The sequence below is a fragment of the Equus asinus genome, chromosome X (genome assembly GCF_041296235.1).
Source record: "Equus asinus isolate D_3611 breed Donkey chromosome X, EquAss-T2T_v2, whole genome shotgun sequence".
Lineage (NCBI taxonomy): Eukaryota > Metazoa > Chordata > Mammalia > Perissodactyla > Equidae > Equus > Equus asinus.
In genome coordinates this window covers 54,337,783-54,361,211 of record NC_091820.1, presented here as the reverse complement: position 1 = coordinate 54,361,211, position 23,429 = coordinate 54,337,783, and the positions used below count along the sequence as shown (strand labels likewise).

At 51.5% G+C, this 23,429-nt stretch overlaps 1 protein-coding gene across 5 annotated transcripts in view; it reads right to left on the bottom strand.

Moving 5' to 3' along the window:
• The window catches only part of STARD8 (StAR related lipid transfer domain containing 8), a 72,982-nt gene that overhangs the window by 12,175 nt on the left and 37,378 nt on the right, over positions 1-23,429 (bottom strand). For 2 of the 5 annotated variants that reach the window (XM_070502252.1, XM_070502253.1), the window contains one exon: positions 1,241-1,312. In XM_070502252.1, the coding sequence (XP_070358353.1) occupies positions 1,241-1,312 (72 nt within the window). Of the gene's footprint in view, positions 1-1,240; positions 1,313-5,017; positions 5,175-20,349; positions 20,555-23,429 lie in introns of those variants that run through there. The other 3 variants (XM_070502250.1, XM_070502251.1, XM_070502254.1) reach the window with 3 other exon arrangements.

Sequence of the window (23,429 nt, the reverse complement as noted above, 5' to 3'; positions counted from 1 at the left end):
GAATAAAGCGCTTGGGCTTACTTCCTGCTGAGTGTGCTGGGAAGCCAGCAGAGGAGCGATACAGTCAGAGCAGAGGAGTGACAGAGAGTGGCTTTTGGCTCACCGAGTCCCTCCAGCTGCGGTGCAGAGTAGAGGAGGGAGTGCAGGAAGGAGGCTGGCGTGCCAGGCCGGGCAAGCCATGACGGCAGGTCACACTGATAGAGCAGTGAAGATGGCAGGAAGTGGATCAATTTAAGATATATCCTTGAGAGAAAAGGAACTTGCTAAAGGGTTAGATATGGAAAACAAAGGAAAGGAGGACTTGAGAATGATTCCTGGAGGTGGAGCTTGACTGGATGGTGGTGCCGCCAGGAGTTTGGATTTAGACCTGTTGCATCTGAGACGCCAGGCAGACATCCGACTAGATATTGAATTGGTGGTTGAATAGATCAATCTGGAGCTTGGGAATGAGATCTGGACGGAGAAACATTTGGGAGTCACCTAAATATAGATATTACTTGTCAAGGATCTCCTGGGAAAGAAATGTCGAGGGAGAAGAAGGGCCAGGATTGAGCCCTGGGGCACCCCAACACTTAGATATCAGTTAGAGGAAGCAGAGCCAGCAAAGGAGACTGAGAGCAGTAGCCAGAGAGCCAGCCAGGAGAGGAGGGTGTTCCAGAATCTGAAGTGCGTGGCCAACTGCACTGAATGCTATTGAGAGATTAAGTAAGGATTGGGAAGTGACTACTGAATTCGACCACGTGGAGGTGCCTGGTGAGTTCGGCAAGGACTGTTTTGTTGGTGAGGTGGGGGTGAAGCCAGGGTGCAGTGGGGATATGGGAAGAAGAGGGGACGTGGAAACAGCAAGTATGAACAACTTTAAAGAAAGACAGAAAAATGAGGGAAAACAGAGAAATGAGGCCGTGGAGAAGGTGAGGTGAGGGCAAGGGACGCCAGCGTGCGCCTTCCACATGGCATCTATGTAAGTGGAGTCCTCAGAAGTGGTACAAAGCAGTGGCCCTCATCAAAACAAAGTACTTTAACACATGGGCAACACCAGAGCTTGTAAGAGCCGATGAGAGTGATCCAGTGGAGATGATTATGTAGGAGAGAGAAGTTGTAACTTTAGGAGCACGGCCAGGGTACACAGCTTCCTGTGTAGTGGGAGAAGGGATCTGATTTGCTCCATTTTACAGACGAAGAATGGAGGGATGAGGTAAGTTTTCGGGGGGGGGGAGGGGGAGGAACTGAGTGGCCTTACCTTCAAAAAGCTGAGCATACTGAGGGAATCCTGTCGCTCGGAGCCACTCGCATGCTTTTTTGGCCTCAGCTTCTAAAACAGAGCAGAGGAAGAAAAACAGGCAGAGAAAAGGGGTTAGTGGGGTGCTGACACCAAGCTAACCTGGGTGTATGGTGCCTCACCTCCAGCAGGAAGGCACCTGTAGTTCTGATAATCTGGAAATGGCAAGAGAAGCACGGAGGGGCCAACACATTTGCTCCATGTCACAGCCAGCTAGGATTCACCCCCCACTCCCCAATCCCCACTACCTGCATGTTCGGAGCACCTTTCTTGAGCCTCATTTCCTGTGTGTCCCAATCGTCTTCCCCTCTCCTGCCTCTGCCCAAGAACAAAACTCACCACCAGCAGCAAATCCCAGGAATGTCTGGGGTCAGGGAGTACTGCTGGGGGAAGAAGCCACAGCTGTGTCTTCACCCTCCCCTTCCTCAGGGAGCTGTCCCCTTACATGGCCCTGAGTAGACTATCCTAGTCCAGCTAGGCATATGAAATGTTCAACAATTATTATTTTCTTTCCCATCAACCTACCTAACATTCCCCAGCATTTTGATAACCAAATCTTCTTTAACACACACAATAAGCTCTGAAGGTTTTACTATCCACATTTTACAGATCTCCGAAGAGGCTCAGAAAGGAAGAGCTCATATACAGTCTCACAGTTGACGAGGTAGCAAGAGTCTAAGCTCAGTCTGACTCCCGCTCAGAGTTCCTACCCTTCTGACATGACAGCTTCCCTAGTGCTCTTTCTGCCCTACCACTCATCAAGTTCAGCCCTCCCTCCCCCCGCCACCCGGGAGCCTCCCAGGACTGCCCTGGCTCTCACCTGTGGCTCGATCTATTTGCGGCATAACTCAGTGCCGATTGTCATGTCGACACAGTGCTGCCAGTGGGAATCTTAGAGGGCAATGGCGGGATCAGACTCCTGCCTGTGCTCTGGGGGTGCCTGGCTCTGAGTGGGGCACCCCTGCCAGCCTCAGCTGAACTGAAGCCACAGAGGAGGCCCTCCTGGGCAGAATAGGCTGAGCACCAGCAGCAAAGCCCTGGAACCACTCAGGCAGCTATTTGTTCCCTACCCAGGTGGTGCCAGGGAGCAGTGCGGCTGTGACTGTGGGACCTAGCATTGTGGGGTTGAGGGGAGGTTGCTGGCTTAGCAGAGCTGCTCTGGCTACGGAGTCCTGCCCCCATTTCCTCCATTTCCTTAGCACCTGTGACCAGGGGACTCCAAGGAGCCTGGTGGGGTTTTTCCAAGACAGGAAGTACTCTCTCTTCCCAGTGCTCTCCCACAAGGAAATCCGGGATGACATCCTGGCAGCCAAGACTGATAAGTTAAAGGACAAAATGGTATTTCAGAGATGCTGGGTGGGTAAACAAGGGAGGAAAGAGTGCAGGAAGGTGGAAGTCAGAAAAAATAATAGGCTCCTCAAGGACCACACGCTGATGAGGATTTGAAGGGTGAAGACCCTGAGGGCTTTTGGGGCAAACAGGGGCAGGATGGGGATGAACACCTGTGCATTTCTGTGAGTGCATGCATCAGGTAGGTGCCGCCCCAGCATCTGTCTCTGCATATACCTGTAGTCCAGTTTGCTCATGTCCGTGATCCATGTGGATTGGTATAGGATTGTACACCTGTATACACACAGCTACAGGCCCCTCGGTGTGTGCATGCACCTGCACCTGTGTGTGTGTGTGTGTGTGTGTGTGCGTGTGTGTATGTTTTTTGTTACTGCATCTTTCTAACCTATGATAAAGATTTAGGAGTCACTAGGACATCTGAGAGGTCCTGGAAATCATTTGTTCCCACAGAGCCCTGCTAGCAGTACCTCAGCCCCTCTGGCAGGGGGCAATGCAGGCCTGGGAAAGGATCCAGGTCTGTAAGCCAGTGGTGGTCTGGGGGATGTGATAAGAGCAGCCAGAAGGGACTTAAGACACAGCCCCAAGGAGCATTTGAGGGACATGGTTTTGCTGCTAAGACAGCTGAGCCAGCTGCCACAACACCTCCTTGTCTCCTGCTCCTGCCACACCCCTGGGAGAAGGCCCTTCCCATCCTCAGAGCTCCTCCAACAGCCAGCTCTGCTTTCCTGTCATTAGGACAAAGGGGAGGTGCCAAAGGAGGGACCAGGTCAGAGTTTCCAGAGAGGCAGGCACAGAAGGAGACAATGACCCCTAAAGGGCCACAAGTCTGGTAATGGCCACCCCAGGCAGGGGAGCCAAGCCCCAGGGATAGACCTGCATGGCAGGAACACACTCTTGAAGAGGTAGAACAAAGAGGAGAAGGAAGGAGCGAGGCACCTGCCTGCCCGTTACTCCCTTGCTCCTTCCTTAACCTGAAGGGGATGGGAGAGTCCTGCGTCTCACACATCTGCATCATCTGCCCTAGTCACGGAGCCCATGGAGCATGGCGGGCTGCCTGCTCCCCTCCTACTACGACTAGGCAGTGGCCCTAGCCAGGGTTGGTGGGAAGGAGACCAGCTCACTCAGGTGTGTGCCAAATTCTTTCACTCCTACCTAGAGCCCTCTAGCTCCCTGCTATTCAAAGCGTGACCCCTGGACCAGCAGCAGCAGCATCACCTGGGAGCTTGCTAGAAATGCAGAATTCCAGACCTATTGAATCAGAATCTACACTTAAGTGGATCCTTAGGTGATTTGCAAGCACATTAAAGCTTGAGGAGCACTGGCCTAAATCACCCAGCTCAAGGATTCTCCCCCTTGGATCCACATTAGAATCAGCTAAGAAGCTTTTAAAAAATACCAATTCCTAGGGGCCACATCCCTGGAGGCTGATTTAATTGGTCTGTGGTGGGACTCTCCAAACCAGTATTTTTTCAAAGCCACGGTATGGGGCACACTAGGGCCTAAGGGACTTTTCCAAGTCACACAAAGTTAAAGTGTCACAGCTGACACTGCGACCTTGATCTTTTAGTTCCCTGTCCAGCACTCTTTTCCACTGCATTATGCCGCCTGCCCTCAGATGCCAGGTAAACAAAGAGCTTAGACTCAAAGGGACCAACTCCAGGCCCCCAAACTGTTTTCTGCCCCTTCTGGTCTAGTGGAGTTACAAGCCTGAGTTCAAATCCCGGTGCCACCAATCACCAGCTCTCTGACCTTGGGTAAGTTGTTTAACCTTTCTACAACTTAGTTTCCTCCTCTGTAAAACGGGAGTAATAAAATTCACTTCTAACAGCTACTCAGAGCATTAAATAAAATACTGGAGAGAAAAAAAAAACCCTGTCACATAGTACCAAGCACTCAACAAATGAGTTCCCTCCCCACTCTGACTGAAGGGTCCCAAGGAAAAAGAGAAAACTGGAGAAAGAGGCCCAGCTAGCGTTCCCTTGTGGGTCTGGAAAATGGCTGCATCCACCTCACTGCTGGAATGAGAGAATAAGACTCAGGGAAGTGAGGTTAGGAGGCAGAAGCTTCAGAGGCCACAAGAGCTCCAAACGACAAAGCAGCCAAGGAGTCTGAAGCAGGGCTATGGACTGAATCCCCAGCAGCGCTCCCTGGCAGGAATCTGGAGAATGTGATACATTATTATCCAACAGGATGTCAGGGACATTGGCTTCTGACAATATACCACCTCATGGAGGCCCTGAGGCACCCTCCCAGACAGAGCAGTCAGGGACACATGTCTTGGTGATTAAGAGCTGAGCTAAGGTGCTTGGCCTTCATCCCTCCCACCCATCCCAGCCTGCCCAGGCTGGGGCCAGGAGTGACCACCCACACCCAGTAGAGTCAATTCACCTTGGAGCTGGGGCCCAGGTGGCCCAGACTGAGGACTGTCTTCTGTGCCTGGCGGGGAGAGTGACACCGGGCAGGCTGAGGCGAGTGATGGAGGAATGTCTGTGGCCCCTGGTCCTGCCTCTGTGTCCAGATGTGCAGATTCCAGTAGTTTCGACTGCTATTTTCTGCAGGCCGTGCTCTGGCCAAGGCTAGGGTGATATGCCAGGACAGGTCAGGGATGGCACTCAGCTGACACAAGCTGGATTCCACGGAGATTTAAGCTCTGACTCCTTCCCTTGGGAGGGGCCCAGTTGATCTGAGCCCTAAGAGTTGGGGGAGAGGGCATACTAGAAAGATCCAGAGTCAAATCAGGCCTCAGGGCCACACCCACAGGTCTCCTGGAGGGAGTGTCAAAGAAGGAATGGCTGAGCAGCAGCAGATGGTTTCGGAGGTCAGTGACAATATCTGCACCTACACTTACACAGGCCATGTACCAAGGATCCTCTTAGCATGGAGAATTTTTCTATGCAGAGAAGGATGGAATGAGGAGAAAAGCAGGGCTTCTGTTCTTGAGAAATGCTATATGAACGGGGGTAGAGGTTATGCACCCAGGAAAAAGGCTGCAACATCTCCCACTGAGGAAGTGCAATAATGCCCAAAGATGATAACTGAGTGGGAGAAAAAGCTTTTTCTCATCAAGCTGGCTCCCCTACTTGCTGCCTAAGTCATCTTAGGCAACTTCATTCTTTAAGCTTTGGTTTCCAATCTATACAGTGAGGACTAACAACTTTCCTGCCTACCTCTACAGTTACTGTGTGGATTTGGTCAGGTTTTGTCTGGTTTTGAAAGTGGCTGTACGAAAGTTATCATTAGAGAGGGCTGCTTTGATTAAGACTACTTGAGGGGCCGGCCTGGTGACATAGTGGTTAAGTTCCTGTGCTCTGCTTCAACGGCCCAGGGTTCACAGGTTCAGATCCCAGGCGTGGACCTAGCACCACTTGTCAAGCCACACTGTGGCAGCATCCCACATAAAATAGAGGAAGATTGGCACAGATGTTAGCCCAGCGACAATCTTCCTCAAGTGAAAAGAAGAGGATTGGCAACAGATGTTAGCTCAGGGCCAATCTTCCTCACCTAAAAAAAAAAAAGACTACTTGAACTTTGTATTCACATAGTCTTTAAGACTCAGTTCAGATTATGTCCTAGTTGTAAAGAAGTGATAAAGAGAGCTAGGCAGAAAAGAGAAGACAATAGGCAACTAGGCTGCAGGAGGTCAGGCCTCACCCAGCCAATGTCACCAACTCCACTCTCTTCATGCCACTATTGGGGAACTTGACTCCTTACGCCTTGTGGTCACTCAATGGGCTGAGAGAGAACTGCCCAGGCCCCGGTTCAGCCTCCTCCCTCCCAACCTAAAGGCCAGCTCAGGCCCAGGGACCAGGCAAGACACAGGGCCCAGGGCAAGCAATGGGTAGATGTCACAGAAGCCCAGATCAAAGTGTCCTTGTTACTGCTGGAGCAGTAACCTCTCGACTCGGGCTGTACATTATAATCTGGGGTGTTTTTAAAAATGTCAGTGCCTGTCATTACCAATTAAATTAGAATCTCTGGGGAGGGTTAGTTTTTTGTTTGTTTTGGGGAGCTTTCCAGGTGATTCTAAAGTGTAGCCAAGATAGAGAACCACGGCCCTAAACAGATGTGGCCAGCTAAAAGTCACAGCATAGGTCTCCGGAGAGATTATAGCCAGAGGCCAGACTTAGGCCCATTCTAATCACTGGCCCATGTTCTCTCCAGGCTCAAGTGCAGGAGAAGGCAAGAGCAATGAGCATGAATATGAATGCAGACGGTGGGACACGGGAGGGCAAATCTGTGGTGTTTGTGGTGGTAATTTATTCACAGTTAGCTGACCTACTCTATAAGGCAGCTTTCAACAAATATGTTGGTTTCCTTTACCTTACTTAGCTTCCCATTTGGAAAGGCATCCCTTCCATGGCCCTCACCACAGGATGGGTAGCTCCAAAACAAGGTCTGGTATCAGCGTGGTCTCTCCCACCTTCAGTGAGCACAGGAGGAAAAGCCAGCGTTCTGAGGGATGGAGAAAGACCTGGGATGCCACTGTCTATGTGACAACCCAAGTTCCCAAGGTGGGCTCTGTGAGGCCAAGGTGGTACCCAAGGTAAGTAGAGGGGCAGCTTACCACTCCAGGCCCTGCTGTTGTACCTGGGAAATGCTAAGTCCTGGCAAACAGCTTCTCAGATCATTCTTCTTGGTTGACGCAAGGCCCATTTCCTTTGCTCACCCCACCCCTAGAGAGGAGCCCCACATAAGAAGGCAATATTGGCCCTTTGGCAGAGGGCTTATATCTCATTTGGCCCCAAGTGCTTATGACCAGCTCCTTTCACCCTCCCATAAGGATACACTAAGGGGCTTGGGCCACAAGAAATGTGCCCACTCAGCCTGGAGCCTTGGATTCCTCCAAGGCAGTGCTTCATTCAAATTTACACAAAGGGGCCCTCTAGGTTGGCAGTGACCCTGGCAGAGATGCTACAACAGGTGACTGCCTGGCTATGCCACCTCTTTCTCTGGGGGACCGAGGGAGAGGGACCTTCACAAGGGCCCATACTAAGAGCTGTTATGGATTCCATGACTGCCAAGACTTTTCCTCTCGACCTTGGAGTGGACATTGATGGGGGTCTGCAATACTCTGTCCACTGGGAAGTTGGGTACACGCATTGTCTCTCCCTGCTCCTGCCGCTCTTAGCTGGAATCACAATAACTAGATTTTTACAGGGGAGGGAGGTGGAGGGAGGGACGGAGACAAGACCAAAATAACTCTCATCCCACATTCCAAACCTTGCAGGAGGGGTGCCGCAGCAAGGGCCTCTGGATTTCAAGCTGCCTAGCCTGGCAGTGCTAGACACTGGCTGGCCTCTGGCTTGGTAGACCGCCCCTAGTGCACCTGTTCGGATGGCAGCCTCAGTCTCAGTGAGAGCTACAGCTGGATGCCATGCTCCTGGGCCCATGTGAGCAACACTTTTGCAGTCTCTCTGTCACAAGTGAGGCACCACCAAGGCAAACGGCCCAGAAGGGTACAGCACTGTGGGACTGAGTGGCAACAAAATGAAGCCACTGGATCTTCTTGCTGGCCAGTGGCAGGTTAGCATGTGCGGCTCTCCACTCTAATACCCCTCTCTCCTTAACACTCCACGTCCACATCATGACCACAGAGCCACAGGGATTCTCAACCAAGGACAATTTTACTCCCTAGGGGACCTTTGGCAATGTCTGGAGACATTTTTGGTCATCACAACTGAGGAGGAGTGCTACTAGCATCTACTGAGTAGAGGCCGGGGATGCTGCTACACATCCTACAATGCACAGGACAGCCCCACAACAAAACAAAGATTGACTCCAAACCTGAAGTGTGAGACCATGAAGGTCAGCCTCCACTTCACCTGGGGATCTCAGGCACCTCCAGCAGCCCCACCCCACCTTGCGGGTGTCTTGAGGAATGAGGCAAAGAATGGACACAATATTCAATGGAGGTCCCCTATCTTTGGACACTGTGGACCACTTGCAGGGTCAGCCAGGGAGAGGTGGCAGTTCTAGTTTGGAGCTTTTATAAATGTGGAAGTTATACAAGGAACGCCAACCATGTCCCTCCCTACCATAAAGCTGTGATCTGAGCTCTGGTTGCAGCTGTAAGTGAGGGAGGGTCATGAGGGCCTTCTGGCTAAACCAGGCCGCTGGCCTGCTGGGACTGCTTGAGAATTTGGGTCCAGGGTCAGCCTTGCCTATGGCCTCCTAGGCCAGTGCCTGGTACAGCAAGGCCAAAGCAGGCAGCTGACATTCCTGCCTGACCCAGGGCTTCTCTGTGACAGCAAAGGTCAGAGCTGCCACTTGCTCTGCCACAGTCGCCCCATTAGCTTTCTTGCCCCCAGGAAATCCTGCCCCTAACCCAGTCCCAGGTGCTCTGACAAGGTCATGGTGACAAGGAAAGACCGTTGTTTTAATAAGTCACATGCTACTCCATCACCTCCAGTCCCCAGCCGGCAGGCAAGAGATGCCAGCCTAACCTGTCTGGGGCAGATGTTAGACCAGTGGTAACTGCTCTCCACTCAGGTATGGGTGGAAAGAGTATTGTATTGAAGGTCAGAAGAACTACATTCTGGCCTTAACTCCACTAGGAACTTACTGGGTAACCTTGGGCAAGCCACTACCTCAGTTTCTCCACCTTCTAATGGCCACTCACCAAAATCTAGACCCAGAGCAGAGGTATGTGTGATTGGCGGCTGGTTCAGTAGAGGGAGCTGTCCTCCTCCTGCACATTCTCTTCTGGGAAACTCAGGTGAGGGTCCTCAGCGGGGACCAAGAACAAACCCATATTCCCCTCCCAATCTGCCTCTCCTGATTTCCTGCCTCCAAAGGCACCAAACACGTAGGCTTAAACCTCCAGTCATCCTGGTCTGTCCTCTTCTCACTCATGTATTTAGTCTCCAAGTTCTACCAACTTTTCCATCAAATGGTCATGGTTTCCCACACCCACCTGTGCTCTAGGTTCTCAGGCCTGGATTACTTCAGCTCTCCAAGTTCCCAGCCCCCAGTCTCTCCTTCCAACAGGTCATCCTGCCAGCTTCTTTTTCCAAGAGCCCAGCTCTGACCTGGTCACTCTCCTACCCTGCACCCTAACAGGCTCCCCACTGCCCAAGCACAGGGCAGACATGAGACTGCTTCCTACCTGGCACTTGAGGCTCTCCACACTCTAGACCCAGCCTGACTTGAAGTTGCAAACTCCTATTATTATCAAGATGGAGGTCAAAGATCCCTTTCCGTGAAGCCTTCCTTCCCTGACCTCTTACCAACCCCCTACCACCCAATGGCTCAGTTGAATTAACTGGCCCTCTATACATTTCCATTACCTTCTCAGCAGCACATGAGTCTGTCTCCCCCATTCAACCAGAGCTCCACTGCATTGGGTCCTGTTGGTCTCAGTATCCCCACTGCAGTGTTGTAAGGGCTACTAAATGTTCTGGCAACACCTAGACAGGAAGTCTTGCTTCCCAACTAAACAGTGTGTGGGCCCCCGACTCCACTCTCTCCTCTGGTATCACCACAGCAAGGACCCAGAACTGAGCACACACCTGCAACTCAGCAACTTGCTGACTCACAGAACACCTTGCCCCAGAGCAGAAACCACAGGGCCAGGAACCAAGGCCCAGAGATGTGAGAAGGACAAATGAACTCTGCGTGAGAGTGGAGGCATTCTGGCCTCAAGCTCCTGTGAGGGCATCCAAGCTCACTTGAGAGAAGGATCACGCACCATCTCCTACTTCCCTCTCCTGGCCTGCAAGGCCTTGGCACTCACCCATTTTGACCCTGTGCCACCACTTCTACATCCCACCTCCCTTGCCTACTTCCTTTTCCTTTTGCTGAGGCCAAATATAAACTCCCGGGTAGGAAATGCCTGGAAGGAGCCTGGCTCCACCCTGAGATCCCGAGAAAATTGTCTCTAACAGAAAGGAAATGCGCCTGAGAGAAGTTGCCTCCTCAGGGGGAGGCCTGTTCTCTCTTTGGGAGCCAGCAGACACAGCCCCTCACCAGACCCTGTGGCCAGCCAAAGGGAGGGCTGTGAAGTGGAGCGCAAAGGAGAGGGCAGGGGCCTAGGGCCTTGGGGGCAGGGAGTGACAATGCGCATGCTCAGGCCATGGTGGAGTAAAAGGAAGGAGAACCCAAAGTGGTGGCCTAGTGGCTGTGTAAGACCTAGAAGCATAGAGGTTTTGGAGTACAGTGGAAAGAGTAACAGACTAGCAATCTGAAGATGTGGCTTTTAGTCCTGGCTCTGCTACTTCTTAGTTGTGGCTGTGCTCACTATTGATGACAATATTTATGATACTGAATTTAATTATTAATAATAGTTAATAACAGACACTAATATTTACTGAGTATTTATTTACTATGTGCCAGGCCCTGGGCTAAGGACTGTATACAGATCATATTGGGCAAGACTTAACTTCTCTATGCCTCAGTGTTCTCATCTGTAAAATAGAGCTATGATCACAGTACTGACAACATGAGGTTTTTGCAAGTATAAACTGAGATGATAAGAGCCAAAGGGTACTGAGTTATTGTCACGTCTCAGGCATTTCTTTAGGTATTTTTTATATGGTTTATATTATTGAATTGTTACAACACCCCTGTGAAGTAAGTGCTCTGATAATATTTCCATTTGACTGATGAGAGAACTGAGGCCCAGAGATATCAAGTAACTTGCCCAAGGTCAGCAGCTAAGAAGTGGTGGGCCAAGATGCAAACCCAGGCAGTCTGGCTCCAGAGTCAGGGCCACCAAGTTAGAATCCTCCTCATTAAGTGGGAGAAATCATCTAGGCTGTAGACACAAAAAACATATAGCAGGGTTTTTGCGGTATGAACCCTTAGCCTGAAGTAACTTCCCATCAGTGGAGAAAGCACTTGACCATCCTACATCTCATTTGGTCCCCACAACAGCCCTGTCCAGAGCAGGCCTACTGCACAAATGGGGAAACCGACGCTACAAAAAGTCAAGTGGCTTCTATTGGACTACAGATGGGGCCGGGAGCCTATCTAAATGCCAACAGCCCCCCTGTTGATCTGTTCCCATGTCAGCCTTCTCAAGTCCTCCCCTCCAAATCCACTCCTCCTTGGCTGTGCACTTATTCAACTGATATTACCTGAGCAACGACTCAGTGCCAGGCCCTATGCTAGGCACCAAGTTCTGAAAACTGAACAAAAGCCAAACTCTCCTGGAGTACCTGACCAGAGCTGCTACCAGGCCCATCCTTCTCAGGAAAGCAGAGGCTAAGATGGACTGTCCTTTCAAGCACCCCCTGGAGGTTGTTTAGAGACAAGATAACAGAGAATGAGCTCAAGAGCAACAGAACTGGTATAGAAGGAAGCTTGCAGCACCCAAGGGTTCTGAGGTGGGAACATTGGAGGGGAGGCCTAGAGCTTCTGAACAAAAGCCTCCCCCCACCCCCATACTCAATTCCAGCACGGGCCACACCAGCTGGAGGGATCACAAAAGTTAATCCAGCCAGCCTCCTGCCTGCCCCTGACCACCCACATCTTCTAAATAATGCAACGTGGTTGTCAAGACAGCTCATTAAAATGTCTCTTCTTCCCTCATGCCACCCAGCACCCTGCTCTCCACCCCCAGTGCTGGAAGGTGCTAATCAGGCGGGCGTGCTGCTGCTGTCAGAACCACCCCCGACTTCCTCCTGCACATCCTCCCCCACTCCAATGCGACTCTGCTTTCAAGCATCAATACCTAATTCTTTGAGTTTTCTCTCCTCTCCATCTGTCCACCTGGTTGGGGCGGGGGGGGGGGCAGGCAAAGACCTGGGGACTGTCTTCTCAGGAGTGACTGATCACTGGTGGGTGCAGTGACCAGTCAGGGGTAGAAGGGAGACCCAAGCCTCAGCTCTTGCCTCCTGGCCAGGCAGCTGGGAAAACGAGAGGGAGAGGCATGGCACAGTCACTAAGGTGTGGACAGTTGTCAGTCTGCCAGGGTCTTGATCACAGTTCCATCACTCCCTAGCTGCATGATCTTGGGTAAGCTCTTCATTTAACCTCCCCTTGCCTCAGTTTCCTCATATGTAAAATGGGGATGATGATAGCAGTACCTACCTTACAGAATTGTCATGGGAGCCAAGAAAGTTCAAATGTGTCAGGAATTTAGAAGAGTTCACTATTATTATTGGTGTTATCATCGTAACTACAGCCTGTTGTAGTGTCATAAATGCCACTAAAGGAGGCCAGAGGAAGGGAGCCCTGTAGGTGCGCATGGCCAGGGAGAGCTTTTCTGGAGGAGGTGGAATCTGAAGTGACAGAAAATTCCAGACCTAATGCCCAGGAGGTGGCAGGTTTGAGCACTGCATATCCCCAGGTCAGTGAAACACAGCAAAGTGACAAGGTGGCAGAAAGTACTACTAAACATATTGGATTTAATAGTCAACAACCCCATAAGGTGGATACGTATCTCCATTTCATGGCTGACAAAATGGAGGCTCACAGAGGTTAAGGGATTTGCCCAAAGTCACCCAGTGCTGTATATACCAGAGCCCCTGCTCTTCGCAATGACACTCTTCTGCCCTAGGCATCATGTGTGCAACTCAGGAGGTGTTTTGCTTCGGCTCCACTCTGGCTCTTTTCTCACATGCCCCTCTTTGTTTTTCCCAACTAGAGGGCCCTGCTCAGGTGGCGGCTGCTCAGGCCAGATGTTTGGGGCCAAGCACTTCCCAACCTCCCTGGCCCTGCCCAGCCTGACTCGGCCTCAGCCTAGCACAGAAAAGCTGGCTGCAAGTGCCTATCTCACACCTCAGACAGGCCAGCCTTTAGGCAGCCCAGATAAAGGACAGGAAATCCTCGGCCACCTCCCCTAGAGGTCACTCCCTTTACCATGGGAACAGAGCTGCAGCCTGGGCAGAGGTTCCTCTGTGGTGGGGAAGCTGCCGAGTCAGCCCCAGCTGCCTTGGCTGCCGGGTGTGTTTGGGGGAGACAGGGAGGACTGAGCGTCAGGAGACCTGGATTCCAAGTCCTCCCTCCCTGGAGACTGTAGCCTTCCCTGCCCAGGCCTTAGGTGGGGATCACCAAGGATCCCATTGCGGGGATCACACTGTCTACCTTATTGGGCTGCTCTGAGAACAGAATGGGATCATGGAAATGAAAGTGCCTTGGAAACTTTAAAGAAATGGGAGGACTCGTCGTTGTCATCGTCATTAACTGCTAGAGGAGGAATGGCTGAGTTGGTATTTCTCCCTGTCTGATTCACCCTTCTAGGCCCCACTGTGGGCATGTTTCATACTCATTTCCGGCTTCAATGCTCCTTAAAATATCCCCTTCCTTCCACCCCCACCAGCTCAAGAGACAAAAGCAACTAGCAGGAAAGCAGGAGACACTGGCAACCCTCTCATAGTACCCTACAGTCAACTCATCAAGGTGAGCACCTCCTCTCACCAAGTTTTCTCTCTGCTATAGGGGCACCAAGAAGAAGGCCCTCACCCTCGAAGGGCTCCCCAGTCATGGGAGCTGGCTGTACCTAAACAACAAAGAAATCAGAGAGAGCCGGATGAGATGTTTGGACCCAGGACTCTTAGCGTCCGGAATCTACCTGCTGGAGTCACCAGAAAAAGAAAATGGAGAAGTCTTCTGGAAAAGTCCAGGCTATAAATAAACAGAAGAGAGTGAGGGGCTTCCAGAGTGCCATTTCCTGCCCCCAGGGCCACAATAGTAGCATGTGCAGAGGACAGTAAGGAGGCTGGGAAGGGGACAGGTCAGGTCTCTGGAGGAGCACTTGGAGGAGCTGAGGCTACGTGGCCTGTAGAAGACCCAGGGGAACGCAGGTTCTGTCCTCAGACTCCTGAAGGTTAGAGAGGGTAGACAGGGTCTAGGTGGTCCCAGGGGGCAGAGCTGGGACCCAGGAGTAGGAGGCAGAGGGAAAGAGAATTCAGCTCAACATACGAAAAATCTTTCAGACATTCCATGAATGAAAGCAACTGTCTTGAGACATTGCTCTCCGAGATATTGAAGATGGGTAAACAGGAGCTACACAAGCGCTGGTGGAAAGGCCCAAGCTTCAGGGAAGTTGGGTCGAGTGCGCTCTGAAGGCCCTTCTTCCCTGAGCTCTGTCTGCTTCCTACCTCTGGGGTATCGTGGGAGAAAGCATAAAGGTGACTGGAGCTGGTTAGGTCCTCAGCTGGTTCCCACAGAGACCTGGGATCCCAGGAGCACCTTGGGCTGGTACTACCCAGGGGGAGCAGGTCACTCATTAACTTGTGGCTGAATGGGTTAGAGGGTGGCCACCTGGGACAGATGCAAACATGGGGAGGGGCTAAAAGCCCATGCTCAAGGAAAACCCAAGCTGTGGCAGTTCAAGGCACAGCCAGCCCAAATGGACAAGCCAGCTGAGAATGTTTAGTGACTGAGCCTGGCAGAATTTAAAGCCAGCTCACCCTTGCCTTGTGGATGTGAAAGAGGTCTTGACTGGGAATGTATACTCTCATAGCTGGAAGGGAGCCTGAGAGACCACTGAGTCCATGCCACCTGCCCTACCCATTTTAAAGATGTGGAAACTGAGGCCCAGAGAAAGCAAATGTCTTCTCTAAAGTCACTCATGGAGAGATAGCTATAGAGAGGTACAACCAGAAGCTAGGTTTCCTGACTCTATAGTAGGCCCACAGGGTTCACTAAATGTTAGTTCCTTCTCCTGCTGAAACTGCAGAAAACTGCTTGCAGTTTACAGCTTTCTAAATTGGACCTGGGGCCTAGCCTGACCCTTCCCAACTTCCACTGTTTGTCAAGACACAGGCTCTCTGAGGAACGCCTCCTCCTCCACTACAGAGGCCTCAGCCTCGCAGCAGCAGCAGCACTGTGGCTGGCAGCTCAAGTCCCAGCCTGGTGTGGAGGGACCCACAGCTGTACTGAAAACAGACACTCACACAGCCCGACCCCAGCCCCAGTAATGGCTGACCCTTTGAGTGGGCATTTCTTGCTCTTTTAGGCTTTCAAATTGAGAGCAGGGGGTCAACCGTTCCTGGAAACATCCCCACCCACTTCTGACTCTGATGCCTTAAAACATCTCTTAACCCACTGCCCATCTGAATCACTATCAACTCAACTCCCTGCCTCTCACAATACCACCCAGGCTGAATGTGTGTCTTTCAAGCAATGTGAATAACTACTTCTGTTTGCCCAAGCGAAGAGAGAGGGGCAGAAGTTTAATTGGCCTCAGAAGTTCCCATGACTGAATGTTTGTCAATGTCCCCTTGGGAGAAAGTGAGGGTTCAGGATGGGGTCCCTTTAAGGCCTAGGGTGGACAGGGAGTTAGGTAACGGCCATCCCCTAGAGTGACTTTCCAAGGTGGTTATTATGTGGCTCAATGATTAACCAAGCAGTGGCAGGACCCCAGGCTTGTTGGAAAGGAGCCACTCCTTGCCCAAGGACAGTTCAAGAACAGGAGGCTGCAGCCAGGGAGAGCACTTGTGGGGTCTTTCTCTCCCTCTCACAGTCTGCTCTGCAGTGGTAGGAAGAGAGGCCTAGATGAGGGAAGCTCTGCCTCAGCCCCACGGGGGTGGAAGAGGGCTGGCCCGGATATGGAGGAAGTCAGCACACCCTTACTGGGGTGGGAGGGAAAAGCGAGACTGTGAGGGGTTTTATCATGAATGAGAGAGGAAGCTCCAAGCTGGGCTGTGGTGATTAGATGACAAGCTGGGAAAGACGCTCATCCTGAATACATCCTGTTTTGCTCTGAACTGGCCTCAGGGGCCAGGGGCAGGGGAGGGGCTGGGAGGAGAGCAGCCTCGCAGGAATTCTCCCAGGCCTGCTGACCTCAAGCTCCTGGGTGGCCCTGGAACTGGAGAGGCAAGTGAAAGAGTTAGAACTCCCATTTATCACTAGAGATCCAAAGCACAGAGTTTCCACGAGAAGCCTCTACAAGTCAGCCTCAGGAGCCGGAGCCCCAGAGACGAGGCCAACCAATGTTGTAAAAGGAGGGGCCAGGGCTCCATAATCCCTCCAGTTCAGACCTTTCCTGGGCCACTCTTCCAAGGCTCAGCCCAAATGACACTGCCTCTGTCAGTCACCTTCCTCTCAGTCAAAAGGAATCGCTCCCTGGTCAGGCCTCCCAGGGCAAAATGTCCTTTTTAACAATTGGGAATAAATACTACCAGGATATTTGATGACATTAAGGGACTATTTTAGGTGTGAGAGTGGTATGATTGCCCCTTTTTATGATTCCCTATCTTTTAGAGATATATATTGAACTATTTATAGACAAATCAATAGGGTGTCTGGGATTCATTTCAAAATAACAAGAAAGAGGGTGAGGTAAACGGAGGTGTACATAGGGCAGGACTGACCATGGGCTAACAGCTGTTGAAGCTGGGTGATGAGCACATGGGGCCTTATTACACTAATCATCTCTACTTTTATGTATGTTTGAAATTCTTCATAATAATTTTTTTAAAAGCCTTCACTGAGGAAAGACTCAGTGCATCATGCATTATTTATGCCACTAACCCCCAAACTAGACAGCAGATTCCCTGAAGGTTGGGGTTATACTCTGGGTCCTCCACAAGACCTGGCAACAAGCCTGCACTCAAGGACTAATAATTTGTACAGCACTTGGTAGTTTACAAAGCACTTAGCCAGGGATCCCCTCGTTTAACCCAGTGCAGTGGGAAAAGCAGGTAGAAATCGGGAGTCTGAGAGGTCGAGCGGAGCAACAGAGCCCAGATTTAAACCTCCACGTGTCCAGCTCCCAGCCCCCTGTTCTCTGCTCCCCGCCACCCTGGACTCTTGAGGAACCTAACATCCAGTTCTCCAGTCCCCGCGCAGTTGGGGTAAACAGGGACAGCAACTGTTGACATGCGAGTTCCCAAGGTGGAAGGCTGGGCAAGAGGAGACTCAACACGCAAACATAGCACTTCAGACTGTGACAAGGGCCCAGATTGTGGCCTCCAGTCCACTGATTCAAGTTTACCAGGACCAATCCCCAAAACAAACACACACACAAATCAAGACCCCGAGTCATAAATGAGTAGGCCTTAATAAAAACACTTGACACCAACTGTGTGCCCAGCCCTGTGCTCAACTACTCTGCGTAGGGCTGTGGGGTGGGGGAGTTCACACTTCCCATCCTAGAGCCCTGGCATCTTTGAGATTCCGTATCTCTATTTTATCTGATAACAGCCTCCCCAAAGGCCCAGGGGTCATGACACTTGATCCTACCCAAACAGGGAGCCCAAGAAAAAGTTCTCTCTATTCTATTCAAGCCAGAGACAACTCCTTCCAGCCAGAGACCCCTTGCCCCACCTTCTTCAAGAAAGTGGGAGCACAGCCTGCCTTTGTTAAGCCTACCATCTGTTGAACCTGAACTCTCCATGGTTGGAGCAGGGAGCTCCGGCAGCTGTGACAGGCATCCCGATTAGATACTCCCTCCTCTCCTCCCTTTGGGATTTTCTTGCTTTTGTGTCACTGCTACTATCTCCATACCTGGCTCCCTCTCCAATATGTAGGCCTCTGAATGGAATTTTAAAACTTCAAGAAGACGGAGAGGATCAAAGTTCGGGCTTCTTTGTGCCACTTTCTTTGCCTCTCTGCTCAAACCCAGGAGGTGTTGTGCTTTAACAAGGAAGGCCCTTCCAGCCTCCCTGCACAGCTCATGCCCCTGCCCCAGCACTCACACAGGGTACACAGCCCATCTGCACACCTTCGGCCTCGCTTCTTGCTCTAAATACCTCCAGGTATCATCTCCCAATAGCCTCACATCTCCAGATTGGAGAGGGAGAGACGCTGCAGATGCACAGAGAGGTTTAGCCTACTTCTCCAAGAGTTGCTTAAGGGGTGAAGAGAAGGCAAGCAAACAGAGGAGACCGGACTCTGCCCACGTGGTGTTTTCTAGCCCTAACTACAGAGGTTCAGGGAGCAGAAATTCCAAATCCCAAATCCAGAACATTGGTGGACAAAGGCCAAATCCTGGAAATGAGGACCAGCCCAGAATGTCCAGCCATATGGTAGCTGTAGCCTTAGGGTAAAGAATTTCCCACCCCCAACACCATCCTTCCCACCACAGGCTTCCTGCCCGCTCCATCAACCACTCAGAAACCACCTGCAGCCACCACTTTCTCTACGCCCTCGGGCTGCCTGACCTCCCATCCCCAGAAGTGTCTCTCCTTCATTCCAGGAGGATGAAAGTGAGGGGAAAATTCAGAGAGCAGTAAGACAGACAAACAGCGGGTGGGGACAGCAACCCCTAGAGTGGGAGTGGGAACAGGTCCCACAGTAGGAGTCAGGGTTTGAAAATAGCCCTGGGTGTGATTCATCACCCTCTCCTCCCAAGGCGGCAGACTTGGGTGCTCCAAGTGGAGTGGGACGGAGACAAGCCAGGGCCCTCCAGCCCAACCTCTGGGGTGCCAAACCTCTGGGACCTCTGGCTCTGCATTGGCTCCACTCCTCTCTACCTTCAGTCTGGCTTCTGTCCTGCTCACCCTCTCCACCACTAGTTTTCCAGCTAGCCTAGCTGCAAAATCACCACAAACCTCCCTATCTGCATAGCTCCTGTTGCCCCAAGCATCTCAGAGACAACCCTTTACTTGCAGTTAAGAGCCTGGACCCATGCACCAAGTCATCAAATGTCAGGGCAGAAGAGAGTGGCCCTTTAGATTACTGAAATCCAGCCCACTATTGAGGCGCAGTTGAAAACAGTGTGGCCCACAGAAGTAGTATGACTCACTTAAGGTCACATGAATTAGTAACTAAACCCCGGTTTCCTGAGTCATAATTCAGTGCTCAACTTAAAAATTTTTTAATAGTATTTTATAAATGCTCTGGTGTTTATTTTTTTGAAGATTGGCACCTGAGCTAACATATGTTGCCAACCTTTTTTTTCTTCTTCTTCTTCTTCTCCCGAAAGCGAGGCCCCCCGCCCCCCGCCCCGCCCCCTGTACCTAACTGTGTCTTCTAGTTGTAGATCCTTCTGGCTCTGCTACGTGGGACGCCTCCTCAGCATGGCCTGATGAGCATGGCCATGTCCGCGCCTGGGATCAGAAACGGCAAAACGGCAGGCCGCCGAAGTGGAGGGCGCGAACTTAACCGCTCGGCCACGGGGCCGGCCCCTCAGTGCTCGATTTTAGAGAGTCCTGGGAGAAGAGAAATGCAGAGAACCCCTGACTGCTGAATTTGGAAATCCCGAAAACTTCCACTAAAAGGCCTTTCCTCAGAGGGTTCTCTATTCCAAATCCACTTTGGACTTAATAAGGAAACCGAGCCCTGAAAGATGCGACTTATTCAAAGGTTTTCTCTTGATGCCCGCGGCTACAATACCAGGAAAGTCCGGGGCGTTTCTCAGAAGGGAAGGCAGTGACCGAGGGGAAAGCCCATACCGCCCGACCAGGAGCTTCCTGGAAATGCCCTCAAAAGCAGAGTGAGGAGGAGAGAGTAAGAGAAGTGCAGAGTCTGAAACCCCACCACCCACGTCCAGCTCCAGCCCTCCTCCGAAGCCCGAGAGCAACCGCTCCAGACTCCAGCCAGGCCCAGAGATAACGGGCGGACAGCCGCCTTTCATCACCCCACTTGCAGGGCTTCCCTGGGAGAAGCGCGGCCGGCGGTCTCAGAGCTCCTACAATTTCGGCAACTCCGACCCCAAATCCCAGGAGCAAAGGTGCCTCTGCTCGCTTCCTCTGCTGCTCCTGTGTACTCTGCCCAGTCGAACCGCTCAGAGCGGGGGCCTGGCTGGAGCGCTCCAGAGAGGCAAGGCGGGCGGGGGAGCCCAGGAGGCCCCTTCGGGCCGGATCTCCCCCCGCTGTCGCCCCAACTCCTACCTGGAGGCCGCATCCACCGCTTTGGGTTCGAGACCCCAACACACAGCTGCCAGCGGGTGGGAGGCGAGCACAAGGCAGGGCTGCCCCGTCCGGAGCACGCGCAGAGCCCGGGGTCAGGCGTGGGTAACGGTGCCAGCCAGAGAAGCAGCTGCCACAGCTGCTTAGCTGTTGTCAACCCGAGGCTACTCTTGTCGCAGGTGGGGAGGGAGTCAAGGCGAGTTGGGCGGTAGGGACGCCCCGCCCACCTACAACCCTCGACCAATGAGAGTACAGTCCGGCCCACCGGACTCCTCTGAAAGTCGCCTAAATTGTGGTGGGCGGGGCTCTGCCTTCCAGCTCATCCAATCCGAGCGCCGCTGCCTCTTCCTCAGGTCACACCGCTTGGGGTGGGGGCCGGGGGGGGAGAAGGCGCAAGCCGAGACCCAGTGAGTGAGGGTGATGGAGTGAGTTGGTCAGGCACACAGACTGATAGTCACTGAGCTCTGAATGTGTCTGGCACCGTGTGGGGAATTTAAATACACATGCCATGTGCAAGAAAAGTTTCGGTGGCTTACTGAGGATAATTTATGGGGAGTTTAGAAGATACAACTCAGGTGAGATCCTTTGGGCGAGCGGGGCAACTAGGAGAGAACTGGGACCTTAGATATTTGAGCAGGAAGTTGCCATTCCTACCTTGCTCGGGCTCCAGCAATCTGCAACCTCCCCCACTACGCCCAGCTCTCTGCCCCAAGTTCAAACTCTACCTCTACAGAGAAATGCAAGGAAAACTCGGGGCAGGCATCTGCATTAACCATGGCAGGAGAGGGTTCCCAAGAATTGTGACAGCAAGTACCACCAGAAAGCCCGTTTAAATTCAGTATGAAACAGAATGTTAAGATTTGACTTCTCTCTTGCCTTTCCTCACAAGGGCCCAACACAAGTTCACAACCTTGATTTCATTGTTGAATTGGGGACTCCTATTAGCCAGGGCTGGGAGTACCCAAGACCACATGCCATCTAACCACCATCCTCCACATTTGCAAATACAGAAACTGAGAAGAGACAACTCAGTCAAGTTAACTTAGCAAATCCATGGCAAGGACAATACCTGCACACTGGTTATTTTCTCTGTACCCAAAAGATGGGAGAAATGAAGCTGAGGTTCCTAGAAAGCAGAGACTGCATCCATCTAACTTGTTTGCTAGAGTACCCAACGCAGATGAGAGCAAAAATTAATGTTTCTTAGGACAGCAACTTTCTTAAGGTCTCCCAAGGCAACAGCAGAGCCAGACCTAGCCCCAGGTGCCCCCCTCCTGCCTGGCCTTCAGTCTACTAGGCCAAATTGGAATTCTCCCACCTTCCTTCCTTGCCGGCCCTGATGAGAATCAGAGGAGAAATGACGGGGCAAGGCTACTTCCAGCGTGTACCGCCTCCTTTCCTCTCAATGACAAGTTTGCAGCTGGCACTTTGTTCAAGATCAGCCATGTCCCTTGGATGTGGATGAGGCCTGTACATCAGCTCACTCCTGAAAACAAAATTCTACCCAGACTCAGGAACCCTTATGATGGGTGGGTAGGGAGATGACCTCCTTCCTGAGGCTGGGCTATTCTATTTGTAAGCATCCCTAAGGCTCTGAGTTGGAGCCAAACTTATCTTGCTTCTGGAAAATGCTAGAAGGATATAGAAGTGTGGGTCTGGCAATGATCCTATAGTTTCCCTAAGAGTAGGAAACCATGTCAGAGCTCATTCCATCCACCCCATGACACCAAGCACAGTGCTTACAGTAGTTTCTCAGTAATGTTTGCTAATGGGCGAATGAATGTTGAAAGGTATTCAAGGGACGACCATGAAGAAACTACAATCATATGAATAATGAGCAAACCCAACTTACCTTTTAGTAGATACATTTAACTGAATCAGATATGATGGGTTCTGGGACACCCATTTCTTTAAAAAAAAAAAAAAGGCAATCAAACAAGAAAACTACAAAAGGGAAAACTACAGAAAGAACGAAAACTACAAAAAGACACATTGCTATAAATAAGCAGAACAAGAACTTCGCAGTGCCTGGCATGGAGTAGGTACTCAATAAAAACATCTATTTAATGACAGAGTGAACACAACAGCCAGGGAAAGCTACGGTCCTAATATTTATCATGTTATCATTTAACATTTTGAAATGGCCCAAGTGACATCTAGGCTATTTCTTTGAGTCTTTTTTGATCTCCTTCTCTTATCCCACGAGCTTCAGAAAGGCAAGAAAAGCTCAGCCTCTTCAGAAAGACAAAAGTAGCTTATCCGCTTCCATCCCACTGCCAGCCCTTGCTCCCTGAGCCACCCCCACCCTCTACCCCTGCACACTACCCCCAACCTAAGCCAGAGTCTTGCACAGAACACATATTCAGCAATGGTGCCTGGAACGGATGGGAAATTGGTACCTTTTCATAGACTTCTTTCTGGGCTGCATCTTGAGTGGCTCTGGAGATAACTGGAGCCTTTAGGTCCCTGGTGTCCCTTTGTCCATGAGCCCCCACTATTGCCTGTGTGTCCTATAGTGCTGCCACTGCTATCCTGGATGCAAGCTCAGCCATCAGGCAGGGAAACATAGAGTGCACGAGGGCAGACTGAGGGCGGGTGAAAAAGCCTCAGGGTGCGGACGTGCGTGCATGCATTTCTACACCTGGGGCATGAGGCCACCCTCATTCTACCACTACCACAGCCCAGCTGTGTCATACAAATGACAGTACAAAGGATTCTGGAGCCAGATAGCCTGGGTACAAAGCCCAACTTTGCCACTTGCTAGCTGTGTGACCTTAGGCAAATTATTTTCCAACTTTCTGTGCCTTGATTTCCTCATCTGTTAAGTGTGATGACAATCACAGGCCTGACCTTATATGGCTGTTGAGCTGATCCATTGGGCTAAATCATCACACTTAGAATGGTGGCTCTAAGTGTTAGATGTGGTGGCAGATAGGGTTAAGCACAGGCACTAAGCAATTGTGGAATGAGCCGTGGATCAGGAAGTAGGAGAGTTGGGTGCTAGTCCCCATTCTACCACTTTCTGGCTGTGTCACCCAGGGCAAGTCATTGTGCCACTCCAA